The following is a 21,436-nucleotide window of genomic DNA, read 5'->3' as shown; positions in this document are numbered from 1 at the left end:
ATTTGTTACTCCGTTCTCACTTGCGTGTATCGTGTTACTTGCAATTTGTGTGCCGTGTTCTTTGTTATTGATTTCTTATCTTTTTACTGTTTTAAATTTTAACCCCACCCACAAATGTCAATGAACAGAAATGTCGTTGTTATTATGTTGTTGTTATTTGTTTTTTAGGAGCATTAGCAACTAAGGCCATATTGCTCTGGGGATATGCAGTGATCATTCCCCGACCTTTCCGCATCCTCTGTATTTGGTGGTCACTGGCTCGAACCCCTGTTTAATCAAGAAGCGTGTGCTATGCACTGCTGCTCCTGCCCACCTGGCTACAGAGGCGCCTAACAGAAATGTCAATTAGTTAGTATGTACATATTACAGTAAGTATTAATTATTCTGATTATCACATATATTCTTCCGATTTTCACGTATCATTTAATTTTTTAATTGGCAAGGTAATAAAGGGTAAATTTACGCTTAATATATCTTTACTTTTATAGCCTGTGGATAATATTCCTCCTATTTTCGCTAATTAGAATCGCTGTTTAATAGAAATAAAATTCAATTCACAAACGTGATCACAATGACCAACGCTTACTATACATCGTATAGTGAACAGTACTGTACTTTACTATGGTGAGTCTATTGTAATGTGATTTGAATGTACAGTGAACAGTAAAGTGGGGGTCCATTGTATTTTTAACTATTTATGTGAAACTTCGGATAATTGGGGCAGCCGCTTAATCGGACAAAAATGCACTAGTCCCAATGTGTCCCAAATAACCAGAATCGACTGTAGTATATTATGAACAAATTTGAAGTATCTGTAAATCCAGAACCTGATTCAACAAAAGAAATTTTAATTTCTAAATCACTGTCATCAGTGCAAAAAATTAATGCACATTTTTCTTCACAAAAAATTAGCTTAGAAGGAAAAGTTGAACATATTATTTTTTCATTATATTTGTCAAAAATGACAAAAACAAACACCCTGTAAGATTTCTTTGATGACAATCTACATCTTTCCTAAAGTGAGGTCTCCAGACCTGTATGCAGTAGTTAAGATGTGGCCTAATCATGGCCTTGTACCAAGGGATGATCACCTCCTTATCTCTGATAGCAAAGTTTCTGTAAGATTTCTTTGATGACAATCAAAGAAAATCAAAGAAATCTTACCTTATGCATTCATGCAAATAAGTAATATGCATATTATTGCACTGATGTCGATATTATTGAACTGATGAAAGGAGAACCATCTAGTGTATATTAGCTAAATTATGATTATAGAAAAAACTACATTGTTTCATGGGCAGATCACACAATATTACAATGGTTTGGTGAATATTTACATTCAAAACAAACTGAGATACTGAAATGCATGACACATGAGCAAATCAAATAGTGCAAGCTCCATGTATCACATATGGGCAAGTCAGGCAAATGGTAAAGGAATATACTGTATAGGGACTATAAAATATGGGAGGATAGACATATTTCAAGTGGACAAACATTAAGAAAACCAGACATAAAATGGTTTCAATATATAAGGGTATCAAACAAGTTAAAGATAATTTAAATTCATGTTCAAAGATAGGCAGCCCATATGCTTCCTATCTGGGTATGGAATGGCAAAGGAATAACTCAGATAGGTTTGTTTTGTTGGTTTACTGGGAGCTGAATGGTGCATTGATATCTGGGTTTGGTGCATAGTGCACCAAACCCGGATAAGCAACAGATAGGCTAATATTGTTGGCAAAAGTTCATAGCAAAGGTCAGTTCCCCTGTTGGCACCAACTGCCACAGATGTCAATGTTGTTGTTGTTATTTGGTATTTAGGAGCATTAGCAACTAAGGCCATATTGCTCCGGGGATATGCGGTGGTCATTCCCTGACCTTTCCGCATCCTTCGTATTTGGTGGTGACGGGCTTGAACCCCGGTCTAATCAAGAAGTGTGTGCTACGCACTGCTGCTCCTTCCCACCTGGCTACGGAGGCGCCACTTGACATCTGTGAGGCGCCTCCGTAGCCAGGTGGGAAGGAGCAGCAGTGCGTAGCACACACTTCTTGATTAGACCGGGGTTCAAGCCCGTCACCACCAAATACGGAGGATGCGGAAAGGTCAGGGAATGACCACCGCATATCCACGGAGCAATATGGCCTTAGTTGCTAATGCTCCTAAAAACAAAATAACAAACAAAACAAACAACAGATGTCAAGTGTTGAACTAAATTTGAGTATTTCGGTACAGCGACAGAGAAATGAATGAACAACCAGTATATGAGCTGTGCTTGAGAATACATAGAAGACATGTCTAAATAATTCTCTTATATTCTTTTTTTATGTATATCTTATTAATATAGAATATATAAACTTAAGGTTTATTACCTGAGGAGGATGGGGGGGGGGACATTACTTCTGAAATACACATATTTAATATATCTAAACATACATCTTACCATGGAAAAGATATTTTATTGATAATTTTAAAATACAGTCCCTGTCCCCAACAATAAAAATTAACAATAATAACAAAAATAACAACTTGCAGTTAACACAGCAATTTCAAGTTGATGTTAATTGTCTGTTAAAATTTTATTTTAATTTTTTAATTTGTAAGGGATATTGCAATTTAATTTAATGAGTTAACAGGAATAAGAAATATTTCATGGCTCGACTTATTTTCAACACATACATCAATTCTTCAAGTTGATATATATATTGAAACATTAAATATCAGCAGAAACATAGGGATACTTGCCCTTTCAATATGGAAACACTTACTTTACTTTCATATCCTGTAAGGAAACCAAGATTAAGGGAAAATTTCAAAACTTCGTCTTTGTCTTGGTCTGCTGCAGCTTTAATAACATCCATATATTTATCGGTAAATTCTTTATCAAATGTACGGCATGCTCCAAAATCAAGTAATGAGATCTGCAAGGTATTTTATGAAAAAAAAATATCAACACAAAAGAGATAAGGTAAGGTATAATATATGCCAGGTATGTGATTATCAAATTATGTAACTCAGGGGTTAAAATTTCCTAGACTGTATTCAAGATAATGATTACCATAATTTCATCACATTATGTTCATATAATGGGCAACTTTGAGGTAGGAATCATATGATGAAATTCAATCCCTGAAGAAATGGTGGATGTCCTAGAGCAGTGGTTTTCAACGGGGTGTCACAACAGCATTCCAGGGGTGCCACTTAATTTGGGTTTAAGTTACTTAAACTTTTTTTAAAATTTATATGTTTCTTTCATTATAAAAAGGTGTATGGTATCTTTATAATTTTGTGGTGATCTATAATCGATGTTTACTTAGTACCTCTATATAAAGAATAAAATTATATATATATATTATATAATTTGTATTATGAATTGTAATTTTGTTTATAGTTATATTATTGTAATAGCTATCATATAACATATATTTTTTAATATTATATATTAAAAAATATATAATATTAAAATCCGGTAATACAAAAAGCTTTCGGGCTTTAAGTAGCCCTTCATCAGTTAACTGTTGGACTGAAAATTTTAGGAATGTAGAACTTAAGGGAATGCAATGGCAGTCATGCACAGTGAACTGCGTGATGCAACAACTAATTGTTGGAAGTTAAAGCCTATGGTTGTGACGTATGGGAACGTTGCCAATGCTTGTCAGTCACAAGAATGGTTGCTTCGATAATAGGATGAACATGATATTAGTATTAGTAATGGCTGCATGGTGCAGGAAAGCCTATGGCTTATGCTGCACCGGCCAAAAAAAAAAAAAAAAAAAAAAACCCCGAATAAAACAATGATAAAAAAAAATAAAATAAAATAATAATTAGTAAAAGAAAAAGAAATTAAACCTATCATCCTATGCGCTTCCCTGACCCAAAGGTACTATCCAGATGACCTTTGAATTTCCCCAAACTGTCAGCTTCTACCACCTATGTAGGCAACTTATTCCAGTAATTTATAACTCATTGGCTAAAATAAAACTTCCTGCAGTCCAATCTAAACATTTCCCCCCGTAACTTGAATTTATGTCCCCTAGTTCTAGCATCATTTATAACCTTGAAAATTCTGTCCTCATTCATTTTACTGATGCCTCTCACAGGCTTAAACACCTCAATCAAATCTCCTGTAAGGTGTCTAGTTTCCAAACTCTGCAACCCACATATTCGAAGTCTTTCTTCCATATGGACACCCTTTTGCCGATCTCACCAGGCGAGTTACCCATCTTTGCACCCTTTCAAGAAGCTCGATGTCTTTCTTTAGGTGCAATCTCCATACTTGAACACAGTATTCCAAGTGTGGTCTAACACAAGCCTTATATAATGGGATTATAACGTCCCTATCTCTACTTGCAAAGGTTCGATAGATCATCGATAGGACACCATGGGCCTTCCTTGCAACCTGTTTACAATGCTCAGAGAATTTCATGTCTGACCGTATCGTAACACCCAAGTCCCTTTCATCCAGTACTGGGTTTAGTTGAACTCCACTAAGTCAATAAGTTATTTTTGGATTACTGTTTCCCAGGTGTAATACCTAACTCTTTGTTGGATTAAAGCATAGCTGCCATTTTTCTGACCATTCTTGAAGTCTATCTAGGTCTCTCTGAAGAAGCTCAGCTTGACAGTGATCATTAACTACTCTACCAATTTTAACATCATATGCAAATTTAGACATCACGCCCTCTATCCCTTCATCGATGTCGTTTATGAAAATTAAAAACAACAGTGGTCCTAATACTGATCCTTGGGGAACCCCACTTCTTACATCAATCCAATCTGAGGAATAGCAATTTATCATAACCCTCTGCCTCCTGGCCTGAAGCCATCCTGCTATCCATCTAAGGATTTTCCCAGTGATTCCAACCTGTTCCAGTTTATAAAGCAACCGCTCATGTGGGACTGAGTCAAAAGCTTTGCTGAAATCGAAATAAACAATGTCGAAATTATTCCCTAAATCCAGCTGGTGAATGACCCTTTCAAAATAGCGAACCAGATTTGTTAAACATGATTTTCCCTTTACAAAACCATGCTGAGTATCCTTGAGAATTTCAATTCGATCCAAATGATCCTGAATTCCACTCTTGATCATTGCCTCCATGATTTTCCCTACCACTGAAGTCAGACTGACAGGTCGATGATTTCCTACTTCACTCTTAGAGCCACCCTTATGTATTGGAGATACATAGGCATTTTTCCAATCCAAGGGAATTTCCCCAGAGTCTAGTGATGCTCGCATAATTAGCCTCAATGGTTCAATGCACTCACTTGCCGCCTCCCTTCAGATTATAGGGTATATTCCATCAACTCCAGGAGCCCTACTGACCTGTAGGCTCGAATGTTTTTTCATTAAATACTCTTGTGAAATTTCAATATCATTAATTACATATTTTTAAACTTCGCTCCCACAATTTCCCATTGCCACAAAAGGTTTTTCATTTGTAAATATCGATGCAAAATAACTGTTGAGTTCATCTGCAATGGCAGCTGGTGTATTTAATACTATCCCCTTTCCCTTACATAAAGGTCCGATCTGGTTTGTCCTGCTCTTCTTGGCATTTATATATGTGAAGAATTCCGTATCCCCCCCTCTTTGCTCTGTTTGCTAGTGATTTCTCATAAACTGCCTTTGCCTGTTGAACCTTTTCTGTGGCTCTATTACAGATCACCGTGTAGCTGTTATAGGCTTCAGTAATTTTTATTGCTCTGTAACTTTTCCATGCCACCCTTTTCTGCTCAAATAATGTGGTAACATCACTATTCATCCAACTTGGAACCCTCCTCATGGAGTATTTTTTTTAATGGTATATACGCTTCAAGGCATCTGTGATTAATGTTTTAAAAGCATACCACAGTTCAAATGTATTCATTCTCTGCGCGATATCTACCCAGTTAATAAAAGCCATTTAGTACCTTAAGGCATCGTAATTTCCTTTTAGCATTTAGCATTAGTAGAGGCATTTGATGCAAGAAAGCAAGCTTATGCAGCATCAGCCAAAAAAAAAAAAATAAAGTAAAATAAATAAATAAAAAATAACCACTTCCACTTCACCCCTCTGTTCGTTCGGAATACCTGTCCAGCTGAGCCTTAAACTTATTTAGGCTATCAACTTCCACAACAAGGGGTGCAAGTCTGTTCCACCAACCAACTACCCGCTGGCTAACGGCAAATTTCTGCACATCTATCCTACATCTGTCTTTCCTCAATTTGAATTTATGCCCTCTCAGGTGATTATTCTGAGCAAGAGGAAGAATCTCATCAGCATTGAGCATGCTCAAACCATTCAAGGCTTTGTACACCTCTATCAGATCACCTCGCTGGTGCCTAGTCTCCAGACACTGTAATTCGCAAAACTTAAGCCTTTCTTCGTAAGAGCACCCCTTTGCTCCATTCACTAATCTTGTTGCCCTTCTCTGTACTCGTTCCAGCAGCTCTACATCCTTCTTGAAATGAGGCCTCCAGGCCTGTATACAGTACTCTAGGTGTGGCCTGACCATTGCCTTATACAAGGGAATAATCACCTCCTTATTCCTGCTAGAAAAATTCCTATACATCATTGACAATACACCATGAGCTACTCTTGCAGCCCGTCTGCACAACTCAGAGAACTTCATATCTGCCTGCACAACCACCCCCAGGTCACTTTCATTCTCTACCAATGTCAGTGTAATACCACAGAATTGATACGTTGCTCTGGGGTTGCTGTTTCCCATATGTAGTACTTTACATTTGTCAATGTTAAACTTCATTTGCCACCTCTCAGCCCATCTGCTCAACCTTTCCAGATTCTGTTGCAGCAGCATAGTGTCAGTAGTGTCCTTGACAACCCTGCCAACCTTCGTATCGTCTGCAAACTTGGACATTAAGCTTGATATACCATCATCAATATCATTTATAAATACAGAAAACAATAAAGGACCCAACACTGAGCCCTGAGGGACTCCACTAATAACATTAGTCCATGATGAGCAGTGTCCATTAATTACCACTCTCTTTCTTCTCCCCCTCAACCACCCCTTTATCCATAGCAGCAATTTGCCTCCAATGCCACACTGCTCCAATTTGTGCAGCAGTCTTCCATGTGCAACAGTATCAAAAGCCTTTCTAAGATCCAAGTATATAATATCAAAGTTATTCCCTGCATCCAGTTCTTTTGTGACTGCATCATACTATCCAATCAAATTGGTCAGGCAAGACTTCCCCTTAACAAAACCATGCTGTGTCCGAGCTATAACTGAAGTCTTGTCTAGATGATCCTGCAGTGCTTCTTTAACCAGTGCCTCCATTAATTTTCCAGGAACAGAAGTTAAACTCACAGGTCTATAATTACTTGTGTCAGCCTTTGATCCTCCCTTGTGAATTGGGGTCACATTTGCACATATCCAGTCCATGGGTACCTCCCCTGAGTCCAAGGAAGCTCTCATAATTATGGCTAAGGGTTTGCTTACTTCCCTTGCTGCCTCCTTTAATATAACTGGATAGATCCCATCCACCCCAGGTGCCTTTCTTGTGTTTATCTTCAACAATTTCTCCTCCACTTTACTCTCAGTTATTACAAGATTCTCTAGCTTACTGCCAGAGTTGAATACACCTCTGGCATTCCCCTCGCTGAATAACTCCTCATGTGTGAATGTCGATGCAAAATATTCATTTAGTTTGTTAGCTACCTGAGCAGGATCATCAACAGTTGACCCATCAATATCAAGTGGGCCAATCTGATTCATCCCCTTCCTTCTAGAGTTTACATAAGTAAAGAACTCTTTGCTGTTTTTCTTTGCATCCCTTGCCAAGGATTTCTCGTAATCTGCCTTCGCCTGCCTAACCTCCTTTGTAACTTGGTTACAGATCAATTTGTATCTATCACAGGCTTCTGTGTCACGTGTTAATTTGTATGTATCCCATGCATTTTCTTCTCTGCCATATGTCTCATTAGTTCATCTGACATCCATTTAGGCCTAAACCTTGAACAATATTTCTTAGTTGGTATGTAAAGCCTAGTAGCTTCCAGGATTAATTCTTTGAATGCTTCCCATTTTTAATTTGCTGTTGGTAACATCATCAGTTGGTCCCACCGTATGGAATTTAAATACTGTCTCAGTCCATCGTAGTCGCCTTTACGAAAGCAATACCCCTTCCCTTTACCCCCTAATGGTAGTTACCTCTTTGAGTAAATCCCACTTCAGAACACTGTGATCACTGCCACCTAGTGGTTCATTTTTCTGCAGATTCTTAATGCATGAAGAATCACTACTGATAATCAAATCAAGAGTATTACTCCCTCTAGTTGCCTCCCGAACAGAAAACAATGATGTAGAAAACAATCATCCAATAAATCCACAAAAGCCTTGCTAGTGTGTGAGTGACCAGCCCCCAAATTCCAGTCAATATCTGGGAAATTAAAATCCCCCATTATAAGAGACTCTGATTTACTGGCCGACTCTATTTCTCTGTACAGTTTCTTATTATACTCTCATCAGAGTCATTAGGCCTATAGCACACTCCTACTTTCAATTTTGATCTCCCAATGCTTATGTCACACCAAACTGACTCGACACTGCACTGTCCAGCGATGTCGACTGGCTTCACTTCCTTGGATTTTAAGTGTTTCTTAACTAATAGCATAACCCCTCCTCCCTTCCTATCCTGTCTATCCTTTCTGTAGATGTTGTACTCCCCAAATTCCAGTTCTGCATTCCTTATATCTGTGTGACACCACGTCTCTGAAATCCCAACAATATCTGCCTTTGATGTTTTGAGCAATACCTCAAATTCATCAAATTTATTTACTAAACTCCTAGCATTGGTGTATATGCAAGTATACATGCACCTGCTCTTCCTCTTAGCCACCCTAACACAACCCATGTGTTCACTTGTACCCTCATGATTCCCAGCAGTCTCTGAAATATCCTGCATCTTATTTTTCAGGCTGCTGCTCATTCCAATAGAAGGAGTGCAAGAATCACTTTCTCCTCTGCCAGTGGCTACTGTTAATCTATTAGTCCTTGTATCCCCCCAATCTAGCAGTTTTCCGACCCACCTAACACTGCCTCGATAGCATCAGCAAACATTCTTGCACCCTTTCTATTTAAGTGTATCCCATCCCTGTAGAAGCAGTCTCTCCTGTTAACAAGTACAGACCAGGCTGAAAAAAATTCTACCCCTTGAGCCCTGCACAATCTTTCCAGGGCCGAATTGATCGACAGGGCTCTCATCATATACTCCCTCCTATCGTGTCTGGGCAGAATTGCAGACACTTTCAAATTCAACCCTAATTCACGGCTTTTTTTCAACAGTGACCTGTACTTGTTAAGTAATTCCGCCGGTCTCCTACTCTTAATATCATTAGTGCCAACTTGTACAACTATATCACCTTTTGTGCCCTTAAAAGATGATATCCGCTCTACAACGTCATCAACCTTTGCCCCTGGCAGACATACCCTGGTCCTGTTCCACCTATCCTTTTTACAAAGCATGTTTCCCATTTCCCTGACAATAGAGTCACCAACAACTACTAGTTCCTTTGGGACCAGCGCATTCTGCCTTGGGGGTTGCCGCTGTGTTGCGCGATGACCAAGTGAAAGCTCTGGCATTGGTGTGGGCAGCTGAGAGCTTGATGGGCCCTCACTTGTAATCCTTCGAGGGCATCCACCCTGTCCTTCAAGCTCTCATATAGGCCCATAACAACGCTGAGTTGTCGCCTGATTTCCTTACACTCCTTGCATCGCGCACATACAAAGACATCCCCCATGGCAGTATCATGTCCCATACCTGACTGCTCCGCAAACATCAAGCAAATAGTGCATCTTAAAAGGCTGTGATTCAGAGGGCAACTGGCCCCCTCAGTTCTCCCCTGAGCCACAGCATTCCCATTAGCTTGAGCCTTTTGCTTTGCTGCTCTGGTTTGAGGCATGATTTCGATTTACTTTCAATAAAATTTCAATTTCAGTACAAAATGAAATCCTAAACTTGTATCCCAACACAGTTATAACGCTATATTTATGTTTCAGTAACGAGTGTTTTCTACGAAATCTACAAGTGCTATCTACGAAATATTTATGTTTCAGTAACGAGTGTTATCTACGAAATATTTATGTTTCAGTAATGAGTGTTATCTACGAAATATTTACATTTCAGTAACGAGTGTTATCTACGAAATATTTATGTTTCAGTAACGAGTGTTATCTACGAAATCTACGAGTGTTATCTACGAAATATTTATGTTTCAGTAACGAGTGTTATCTATGAAACATTTATGTTTCAGTAACGAGTGTTATCTACGAAATCCCTTTATATAACTTCCGTATCAAGTTATGTATTAATTATTTATGTTACGTAACCTAAGTGGTTATATGTATAGTTAAAATTACAATTTAATTGCCAATGAAGTTTGACAAGATTAATAGATTTTACCGATTAATTTTCCCATAACAATGGCGGCTATTTACGAACGGTAAACACGTGCATTTGATACCCTTTCCGATACTAAGTAATACCTACAAAATCTCTATCTAAGTTACTTTAATCTTAGGTACCATAAAGTACTAAATAAAAACTTAAGTACTAATAAAGCGGAAAATAAATCAGAAAAAACTTCTATGTTCCAAGAGCAGCAGAAAGGCATGTCCGCACTGGCAACTCTCGTCCTCAGAATTTTTCTGAAATTAAAACCCATTCCTTTGCTTTTTACTGCTGCTACCTCTCTCATCATCACCCACCGTGGAACTCCGGAATCACTTCCTGTTTATCACATATCCTCTGTGTCTGTTGACAGAAGTATTAGAGCACGTGACTAATACTTGTGCAGTAATAATTATTACTGCACAATTACCCCCAAGTCTTTTCATTTTCCACACAGTTCATAAGTTACTCAGGGATTAGTACTACCATATGGTGCCTTGCATTTTACAATGTTAAAATTCAACTGCCATTTCTCAGCTCATCGACCCAATTTTATTAGATCTTGTTGTAGTAGCTCATCCTGATTACTATTGTTAACCACCCTGCCAACCTTAGTATCATCTGAAAACTTAAACATTAAGCCTGATATACTCCATCAATATTATCAATAAATATTGAGAACAATGATGGGTCCAGCACTGAACCCAGGGAGACTCCACTAATAATACTATTCCATGAAGAGCAGTGCCATTTGATAACCACTTTCTGTTTTCTCCCACTCAACCATCTTTTTATCCTTAGCAGTAACTTCCCCTTAATGACACATTGCTCAAGTTTGTATAGAAGTGATTTTATGTGCAACAGTATCAAAAGCCTTCCTGAAATCTAAGTATATGATATTAAAGTTAGTTTTTGTATCCAGTTCCTTGGTCACTACATTGTAGTATCTGATCAGATTGGTCAGATAAGCCTGCCACTTAACAAATCCACTTAGTGACTGCACTATAATTGCATTCCTGTCTAGATGATCCTGCATCATTACTTCCTTAACCAGTGACTCCAATATTTTCCTGGCAACAGACATTAAAATAACAGGTATGTAATTACTCATTTCACCTTTTGATCCTCCTTTGTGAATTAGAGATACATTTGCACATATCCAGTACATAGGGACTTCCTCTGAATTCAAAAATAATCCCATAATTATAGCTAAGGGTTTGATAAACTCCTTTGCTGTCTTTCTTAGTATAATCAGATAGATTCCTTCCATCCCGGGTGCTTTTTTTTATGTTTATCTTCAATACTTTCTCTTCCATTTTTATTTCAATTATCACAAATCATTTAGCTCTCCATTGCAGTTTGACAAACTTCTGACATCCCTCTTCTTTAAAGAATTCCTCATGTGTGAATATAGAAGCAAAATACCTATTCAGTTTGTCAACAACCTGAGGAGGTTGTTATTGTTGTTATTTAGTTTTTAGGAGCATTAGCAACTAAGGCCATATTGCTCCAGGAATATGCAGTGGTCATTCCCTGACCTTTCTGCATCCTCCGTATTTGGCGGTCACGGGCTTAAACCCTGGTCTAATCAAGAAGCGTGTGCTACGCACTGCTGCTCCTGCCCATCTGGTTACGGAGGCGCCAACCTGAGGAGGATCACCAAGAGTTAAATCATTGACATCAAGTGGCCTAATGCGATTCAATCCCTTCTTTCTACTGTTTAATAGAAGCATAAGAAGCCTTTGCTGCTGTTCTTTGCCAGAGGCTTCTCATAATCTACCTCAGCTTGCCTAACCTGCTTTATGACTTGGTTTCAGCCTAGTTTTATATTTACTATAGCCTTCTGTATCATCTAATAATTTATAAGCATCCCATGCCCTTTTATTCTCTGCCAAATGTCTCAACAGTTCATCTGATATCCATTTAGGTCTAAGTCTTGAACAGTATTTCTTAGTTGGTGTGAAAAGCTAGTTAGTTGGTTGGTTGGTTATTAGGAGTTTTATGGCACATCAGCATCTAAAACTATTGTGCGTCATTGTGAAAAGCCTGGTAGTGGCTATGATTATTTCCCTGAATGCTTTCCATTTAGAATTTTCAGTTGGTAACATCATCAGCTGGTCCACTGCACAGAATTTAAAAACTATCTGAGACCACTGCACTCTTACGAAAGCAAAAGCCTTTCCCTTGACAGTAGTTATGTCTTTAAATAAATTCTACATTAGTATGTACACTGTGATCACTGCCACCTAGTGGGTCCTTTACCTGCAGATTTTTAATGTTTGCAGAATTGCTGCTGATAACCAGATCAAGAGTATTGCTTCCTCTTGTTGCCTCTCTCTCGAACATGCTGTAAAAAAACAGCCACCCAGTAAATCTACGAAAGTCTTGGTGGATGAGTGACTAACCCACAAATTCTAGTCATCATCGGAAAGTTGAAATCTCCCATTATAAGACATTCTGATTTACTGGTCTACTCTATTTCTTTGATTAGCTGTTTGGTATATTCATCACAGCCATTAGGCCTATAGCATGATCCTACTTTCATTTTTGTTTTCTCAGTGCTTATGTCACACCAAACTGATTCAACATTGCACTGGTCACTCTTGTTGACTGGATGCACTGCCATAGATTTAATATGCTTCTTAACTAAGAGCATAATCCCCTGCCCCTCCTGTTCTGTCTGTCTGTCCTTGCTGTACACATTGTACTCTTTAAATTCAAATTCAGCATCACTTATGTCTGAGTAACACCATATTTTCCCTACAATGTCTATATTTGGTGACTTAACCAGCACTTCAAACTCATCAAATTTATTTGCTATGCTCCTAGCATTGGTGTACATGCAAGTATACATGCACATGTTCTCACTCTTAGTCACCCCAAAACAGCCCATGTATTTACTTGTTCCACAATGACCTGCAGCAGGGCTTAAAATCCCTGACACCTTGCTTTCCACGCTGCTGCTGCATGTTCCAACAGAAGTAGTGCAAGAATCATTTTCACCTCTGCCTGCAGATCTAGTTAGTCTGTGTAAACCCACCCCAGGATAGCAGTTTCCGACCCACCTCTCACTGTCTTAATAGCATTAGCAAATATTCTTGCACCCCTTCTATTTTAGTATATTCCATTCCTGCAAAAACTGTCTCTATTGTTTACTAGCATAGATCATGCTGAGAAAAAAGGCTACTGCCATGAGCCTTGCACATTCTCTCCAGGGCTGAATTGATTGACAAGACTCTCAACATGTGCTCTCTTCTATTGTGTCTGAGTGGAATTGCACTCTTTCAAATTCAGTCCTAACTTGTGACTTTTTCCCAGCACTGTCCTGTACTTGTTAAGAGAATATGTTTAATATGTTAAGTGCATATGCCCTGTAGTTATTAAGTAAAATGTGGAATGTAGAAGATAAAATGTGTCACTGAAGATCTCCAAAAATGGGGCTACTCCCAGAAGATCTTGAACAAACATATTTGAGAAGCTGAATAAGGGTGAAGAGAAGCGTTCTCATCCGCCGCTACCACATACATTCCCTACTATCTGGGTATAACAGAGCGGATCTCTAGAATATTAGCATTAGCATTAGCATTAGTAGAGGCATTTGATGCAAGAAAGCAAGCTTATGAAGCATCAGCCAAAAAAAAAATAAAGTAAAATAAATAAATAAAAAATAACCACTTCCACTTCACCCCTCTGTTTGTTCGAAATACCTGTCCAGTTAAGCCTTAAACTTATTTAGGCTATCAACTTCCACGACAAGGGATGGAAGTCTATTCCACCAACCAACCACCTGCTGGCTAAAGGCAAATTTCCGCACATCTATCCTACATCTGTCTTTCCTCAATTTGAATTTATGCCCTCTCAGGTGATTATTCTGAGCAAGAGGAAGAATCTCATCAGCATTGAGCATGCTCAAACCATTCAAGACTTTGTACACCTCTATCAGATCACCTCGCTGGTGCCTAGCCTCCCGACACTATAATTCGCAAAACTTAAGCCTTTCTTCGTAAGAGCACCCCTTTGTTCCATTCACTAATCTTGTTGCCCTTCTCTGTACTCGTTCCAGCAGCTCTACATCCTTCTTGAAATGAGGCCTCCAGGCCTGTATACAGTACTCTAGGTGTGGCCTGACCATTGCCTTATACAAGGGAATAATCACCTCCTTATCCCTGCTAGAAAAATTGCTATATATCATTGACAATACACCATGAGCTACTCTTGCAGCCCGTCTGCACTACTCAGAGAACTTCATATCTGCCTGCGCAACCACCCCCAGCCCCTTTCATTCTCTACCACTGTCGGTGTAGTACCACAGAGTTGATACGTTGCTCTGGGGGTTGCTGTTTCCCATATGTAGTACTTTACATTTGTCAATGTTAAACTTCATTTGCCACTTCTCAGCCCATCTGCTCAACCTTTCCAGATCCTGTTGCAGCAGCATAGTGTCAGTAGTGTCCTTGACAACCCTGCCAACCTTCGTATCGTCTGCAAACTTGGACATTAAGCTTGATATACCATCATCAATATCATTTATAAATACAGAAAACAATAAAGGACCCAATACTGAACCCTGAGGGACTCCACTAATAACATTAGTCCACGATGAGCAGTGTCCATTGATTACCACTCTCTGTCTTCTCCCCCTCAACCACCCCGTTATCCATAGCAGCAATTTGCCTCCAATGCCACACTGCTCCAATTTGTGCAGCAGTCTTCCGTGTGCAACAGTATCAAAAGCCTTTCTAAGATCCAAGTATATAATATCAAAGTTATTCCCTGCATCCAGTTCTTTTGTGACTGCATCATAGTTTCCAATCAAATTGGTCAGGCAAGGCTTCCTCTTAACAAAACTATGCTGTGTCCGAGCTATAACTGAAGTCTTGTCTAGATGATCCTGCAGTGCTTCTTTAACCAGTGCCTCCATTAATTTTCCGGGAACAGAAGTTAAACTCACAGGTCTATAATTACTTGTGTCAGCCTTTGATCCTCCATTGTGAATTGGGGTCACATTTGCACATCTCCAGTCCATGGGTACCTCCCCTGAGTCCAAGGAAGCTCTCATAATTATGGCTAAGGGTTTGCTTACTTCCCTTGCTGCCTCCTTTAATATAACTGGATAGATCCCATCCACCCCAGGTGCCTTTCTTGTGTTTATCTTCAACAATTTCTCCTCCACTTTACTCTCAGTTATTACAAGATTCTCTAGCTTACTGCCAGAGTTGAATACACCTCTGGCATTCCCCTCGCTGAATAACTCCTCATGTGTGAATGTCGATGCAAAATATTCATTTAGTTTGTTAGCTACCTGAGCAGGATCATCAACAGTTGACCCATCGATATCAAGTGGACCAATCTGATTCATCCCCTTCCTTCTAGAGTTTAAATAAGTAAAGAACTCTTTGCTGTTTTTCTTTGCATCCCTTGCCAAGGATTTCTCGTAATCTGCCTTCGCCTGCCTAACCTCCTTTGTAACTTGGTTACAGATCAATTTGTATCTATCATAGGCTTCTGTGTCACGTGTTAATTTGTATGTATCCCATGCATTTTCTTCTCTGCCATATGTCTCATTAGTTCATCTGACATCCATTTAGGCCTAAACCTTGAACAATATTTCTTAGTTGGTATGTAAAGCCTAGTAGCTTCCAAGATTAATTCTTTGAATGCTTCCCATTTTTAATTTGCTGTTGGTAACATCATCAGTTGGTCCCACCGTATGGAATTTAAATACTGTCTCAGTCCATCGTAGTCGCCTTTACGAAAGCAATACCCCTTCCCTTTACCCCCTAATGGTAGTTACCTCTTTGAGTAAATCCCACTTCAGAACACTGTGATCACTGCCACCTAGTGGTTCATTTATCTGCAGATTCTTAATGCATGAAGAATCACTACTGATAATCAAATCAAGAGTATTGCTCCCTCTAGTTGCCTTCCGAACATGCTGATGTAAAAACAATCATCCAATAAATCCACAAAAGCCTTGCTAGTGTGTGAGTGACCAGCCCCCAAATATTAAAATCCCCCATTATAAGACTCTCTGATTTACTGGCCCACTCTATTTCTCTGTACAGTTTCTTATTATACTCATCAGAGTCATTAGGCCTATAGCACACTCCTACTCTCAATTTTGATCTCCCAATGCTTATGTCACACCAAACTGACTCGACACTGCACTGTCCAGCGATGTCGACTGGCTTCACTTCGTTGGATTTTATGTGTTTCTTAACTAATAGCATAACTCCTCCTCCCTTCCTATCCTGTCTATCCTTTCTGTAGACATTGTACCCCCCAAATTCCAGTTCTGCATTCCTTATATTTGTGTGACACTATGTCTCTGAAATCCCAACAATATCTGCCTTTGATGTTTTGAGCAATACCTCAAATTCATCAAATTTATTTACTAAACTCCTAGCATTGGTGTACACGCAAGTATACATATTACAAACTTGTCAGACACGCTGTGTCCAGTTGCCAGGTTGATGGTTGCACACAAGGTCGTGTCAAAGGTAAAAGATTCTGTACCTATTGAGGGTACAAATAGGGTTATATAAGAGATAAAATGTTCGGACTGTGGAGTGTTGTGTTATGTCGGAGAGACAAAATGCAGGTTCAAAGATCGTATGGCAGAACATATTAGTGCAATAAAGACTGCAGACTATGAGAAATGCTGTGGTCGAATACTTCTGCGAGGTGAACCACTAAATTTCTCCAGGCAATGGCATCATTTTGGATTGTTCGCATAGGTATTGGAACCAGAAATGGCTTGAGAGCTTGCGGATTTGTTCTTCGGAACATAATATCATCAACAGAGATAAGAGAGTCCGTATTCATCCCCTCTTTGAAACCATAATTCTTGGACTGGATGAATGGTTCCACCTGGCACACTCTCGAGCTATTTCCAGTCTCCATGCATAATGCCCATGGAGGATAATGCCCATGCTCCTACAGTAACTTATGCTGTGAGCCATGATCCTGCTGATGTTATTTAAGGACGTGTTGTGACAATCACAGTTTTACCCTTGATAAAGGAGGTGCTCAGCTTTGAAACCTATGGTTGGTTGTTTTATTGCTTTTAATTTGTAATATTTCGTATATTTAAATTTTATCTATCATTTTATCGCTTTTAAATCTACAGTTTGTCAGTGTATTTTATTTTTACAACAAAATTTTATTATTATTTTAATAAAGTTTTAGTCATAGATGGTTTGTACATTCCATTGCAGTTATTATGAGTTGTGCAGGCCCTGGCAGTCCTTTGTGATATAATTTAAAGTGAACAATAACTGTTCACTTTCAAAATTGTAAACATAAAAGACTGAATATATTTAGGAATGTATACAAAAAAAACAAAAAAACACACAGATTTCTAATCATAATTAATGATTAACATGTATCAATTTTTTTTAAGAGGAACCTGTCAGATTCTGCATGAGCACTGCCAGTGTGACAGCTGTTGCATGCATGTGTATGGATGGATGCAATGAAAACAAGAAGGTCCTTTAATTATTTGTGAATACATCTAAAAAAAAAAATCAAAATATTCAACTTTAGGGCATATATAAATGCAGTTTTTTTAGACATACCTGATCTGTCTCAGCATTATAAAAGAAATTGGACCAGTTTGGATCTGTTTGCATAAATTTAAACTGAAAGACCTCCATCAAGCATAGCTTAAGTAACCGACTGCAAACCTAAATCAATAATAAGAAAAAAATTACTATGTTCACTAATATAACATACAAACTTTTTTTTATAACAGAAATATAAAATTTGTAAGATAACATTAATTATGCGATTAAATAATTAATGGACTGACAAAATTCAACAGCAGAATTCCAGTGGAATTCTAAATAGGTTATTTAAATTAACTAAATATATTTTTAGCCTTTGATTTTTCTCCTAATTTCACTCAATTGACACATTTAATCCTGCAGTGGTGGTGCTGCAAATTGTTAAAAAAACAGTAGTGCTACACCTGATGGGTGTAAACTTTCTTTTTAATTTCTGGAAAAGTTTATGAGCTCTTTAAATTCTGCTTGGAGTTTACCAATATTTCATCTTTTTTTAATGGATTGCAATATTTAATGGTTTTTTTTTTAAATTTTTAATAAAAAGATTAACACCTTTTATTACACCTTTTTTATTTTCAAAAAAAAAAAAAAATTAATTTTACTGAAAATTAAAGAAAAAACATTATAGACATAAAATATAAAGATGAAACCTGTTAGTTTTTTCCAGTTTTAAAAACCATTAATTGGGTAAACATGTAAGCGTGCACGTGTGCATATATTACTGCTTATTATTTGTAAAATAGATTGTAATAATTTTGAAAACATTTAAAAAAAAGTTTTAAACCATTTAAAAATTCTATAATATTTTAGAAAGTATTACTTACATCCATTTCCCAATATTTCTAAACTTTATTTATTACTGTGTGCCAAATTTTATTAAAATTTGACACACTGTAATATGCAAAATTTGAATGTTTCAAACTTCTACCCCAAGTGAATATCACCTTCTGTGTCTTTATGTTGATTATTCAAAATAATAACAAAAACATATATTATAATAGAAGAGATTATATTAAAAGTAAATATAATCAAATACAAGAAATAAAATGCATGGTATAGCAATTAAAAGCGATAAGAATATAATATACATGAAACAGCAAATAAGTGATAAAATACATATACAAGCAGCTTTCAAGCATAGGGAATTATTTTTCAACTTAGAAAGTTGAATCAATAGTTGCAGTTGTAGTAAAAGTCAACAGAAAAAATATCAGAAAATAGTTCAAAAACACCTCTCGTAAGACTACTGATGTATAATATATAGAACAACTGGGATAATTATTTACATAGTCTATTCTACTATTTTTCATACTCACAGCAGAAAAAACTTTGCTTGTACAATGAGTTCCACTGGTATTGCAATATTAACGAATCTTTCAAAAACATCCCTTATAAGACTAATGGTGTCTGTAGAACTGTTGATTTTTATATGTTAGTCTCCTGGGACAGTTCTTTACTGCAGACAGTCTATTTTACTATTCTTTAAGCACACAGCAGAAAAAAACTTTGCTTGCACAATGAGTTGCAATGACATTGAACTACTTCCAAATGAATGGCCTGGCTAAAAGGTTAAACTCCCATTTCTTAATTTCTGGAAACAAAGATAACTTACATAGAGTCTGCTTTACTTTGTAAAGGAGTCTAACTAATTTATAATTATTACTTAGATAACACTTGGGGTACACTTAAATAGAAAGGGTGCAAGAATATTTGCTGACGTTATTGAGGCAGTGTTAGGTGGGCTGGAAAACTGCTAGCTTGGGGGGGGATACACAGACTAAAAGGTTAACAGTGGCCGCAGGCAGAGGCAAAACTGATTCTTGGCACTGCTTCTATTAGAATGAGCATCAGCCTGGAAAGCAAGGTAATGGAGATTTCCAGGGCTTCTGGGAGTCATAGTGGAACAAGTAAATACTTGTTCCACTATAACTCCCAGGGTTAGGGTAACTAAGAGTAGGAACAGGTGCATGTATACTTGCATGTACACCAATGCTAGGAGTATAGTTAATAAATTTGATGAGCTTGAAGTGCTAGTCAAGACATCAAAGGCAGATATCGTTGGGATATCAGAGACATGGTGTCACACAGATATAAGCAGTGCAGAATTGGAATTTGGGGAGTACAATGTGTACAGGAAGGATAGAGAGGAGGGGTTATGCTGTTAGTTAAGAAACAGATAAAATCTAAGGAAGTGCATCCAATTGATGCTGGTGGACAATGCAGTGTTGAGTCTGTTTGGTGTGAAATAAGCACTGGCAAAGGAAAAATGAGATTAGGTGTGTATTATAGGTCTAATGAACCTGATGAGTATAATGAGCAATTGTGCAGAGAAATAGATTGGGCCAGTAAATCAGAATGTCTTATAATGGGAGATTATATTTTCATCATATTTTCATTATATTTTCATCAATGTTTAATTCTAAATGGGAAGCCTTCAGGGACTTAATTTTGGAGGCTACTAGGCTTTTCATTCCAACTAAGAAATACTGTTCAAGGTTTAGGGCTAAATGGATGTCGGATGAACTAATGAGGGTGTGGTGGAGAAGAAAAATGTACGGGATGCATATAAAGTATCAGGTGACACAGAAGCCTATGGCAGGTATAAACTAGTCTGTAATCAAGTCACAAAGGAGGTTACACAGGTGAAGGCAGATTATGAGAAATCTTTGGCAAAGGATGCAAAGAAAAACAGCAAAGAGTTCTTTACTTATGTAAACTCTAGAAGGAAAGGGATGAATCAGATTGGACCACTTAACATAGATGACTTGACTATTGATGATCATGCTCAGGTAGCTGACAAACTGAATGAGTATTTTGCATCTACATTCACACATGAGGAGTCATTCAATGAGGGGAGTGCCAGACGTTTATCAAATGCTAACAGGGAGCTAAGTGATTTTGTAATAACTGGGAGCAAAGTGGAGGAGAAATTGTTGAAGTTAAACTTAAGGAAGCCAACTGGGATGGACGGGATCTATCCAGTTATATTAAAGGAGACAGCAAAGGAAGTAAGCAAACCATTAGCCATAATTATGAGAGCTTTATAAGCTTTAAATCTCGCCAATTGTAGTGCTTCCACTATTTTTATAAGGCGCTGACTGTCTCACCAAATTTGTAAGCCCTTGCTTTTCTTATTTTAATTATAATGAGAATGCTTACTTTAATTTTAGGTAACACTTGTTATCTTTTGGGCCACTGACTGCATCAGAAAATTTGTTGTTCATTGAGTGAATCAATGAACAACACCTGATAAACTTAACATGTTTAATTATAGAACAAACAAATTTATACAAATATTTATCCACAACTTTTCCTATTATGGAAGTTTTCCAAACAAAACGATTACAACAATTCCAATTAGAATATCTCTTCTCTAATCTAATTGACAATCTAACTAGAGGTTTCATTACAATCTCAAACTTGTTAGTCCAGCTGTTCCCTAGGCTAAACAAACTAACAGTAATTTAGGAATCG

At 37.7% G+C, this 21,436-nt stretch overlaps 1 protein-coding gene across 3 annotated transcripts in view; it reads right to left on the bottom strand.

Annotated features, from left to right (window-relative positions):
* The window catches only part of Coq8 (ubiquinone biosynthesis protein COQ8, mitochondrial), a 214,755-nt gene that overhangs the window by 10,068 nt on the left and 183,251 nt on the right, over nt 1–21,436 (bottom strand). For 2 of the 3 annotated variants that reach the window (XM_090368857.1, XM_090368858.1), the window contains exons 11-12: nt 17,975–18,082; nt 2,770–2,922 (exon numbers count right to left, since the gene is read on the bottom strand). In XM_090368857.1, coding sequence (XP_090224983.1) covers nt 2,770–2,922; nt 17,975–18,082 — 261 coding nt within the window. The remainder of the gene's footprint in view (nt 1–2,769; nt 2,923–17,974; nt 18,083–21,436) is intronic. The other variant, XM_090368860.1, reaches the window with a different exon arrangement.

This window comes from Mastigoproctus giganteus, chromosome 2, assembly GCF_048544385.1.
Source record: "Mastigoproctus giganteus isolate SK-2022 chromosome 2, ASM4854438v1, whole genome shotgun sequence".
Classification (NCBI taxonomy): Eukaryota; Metazoa; Arthropoda; class Arachnida; order Uropygi; family Thelyphonidae; genus Mastigoproctus; species Mastigoproctus giganteus.
Note: the sequence above shows the minus strand (reverse complement) of the source record. Positions and strands in the feature narration are given on the sequence as shown.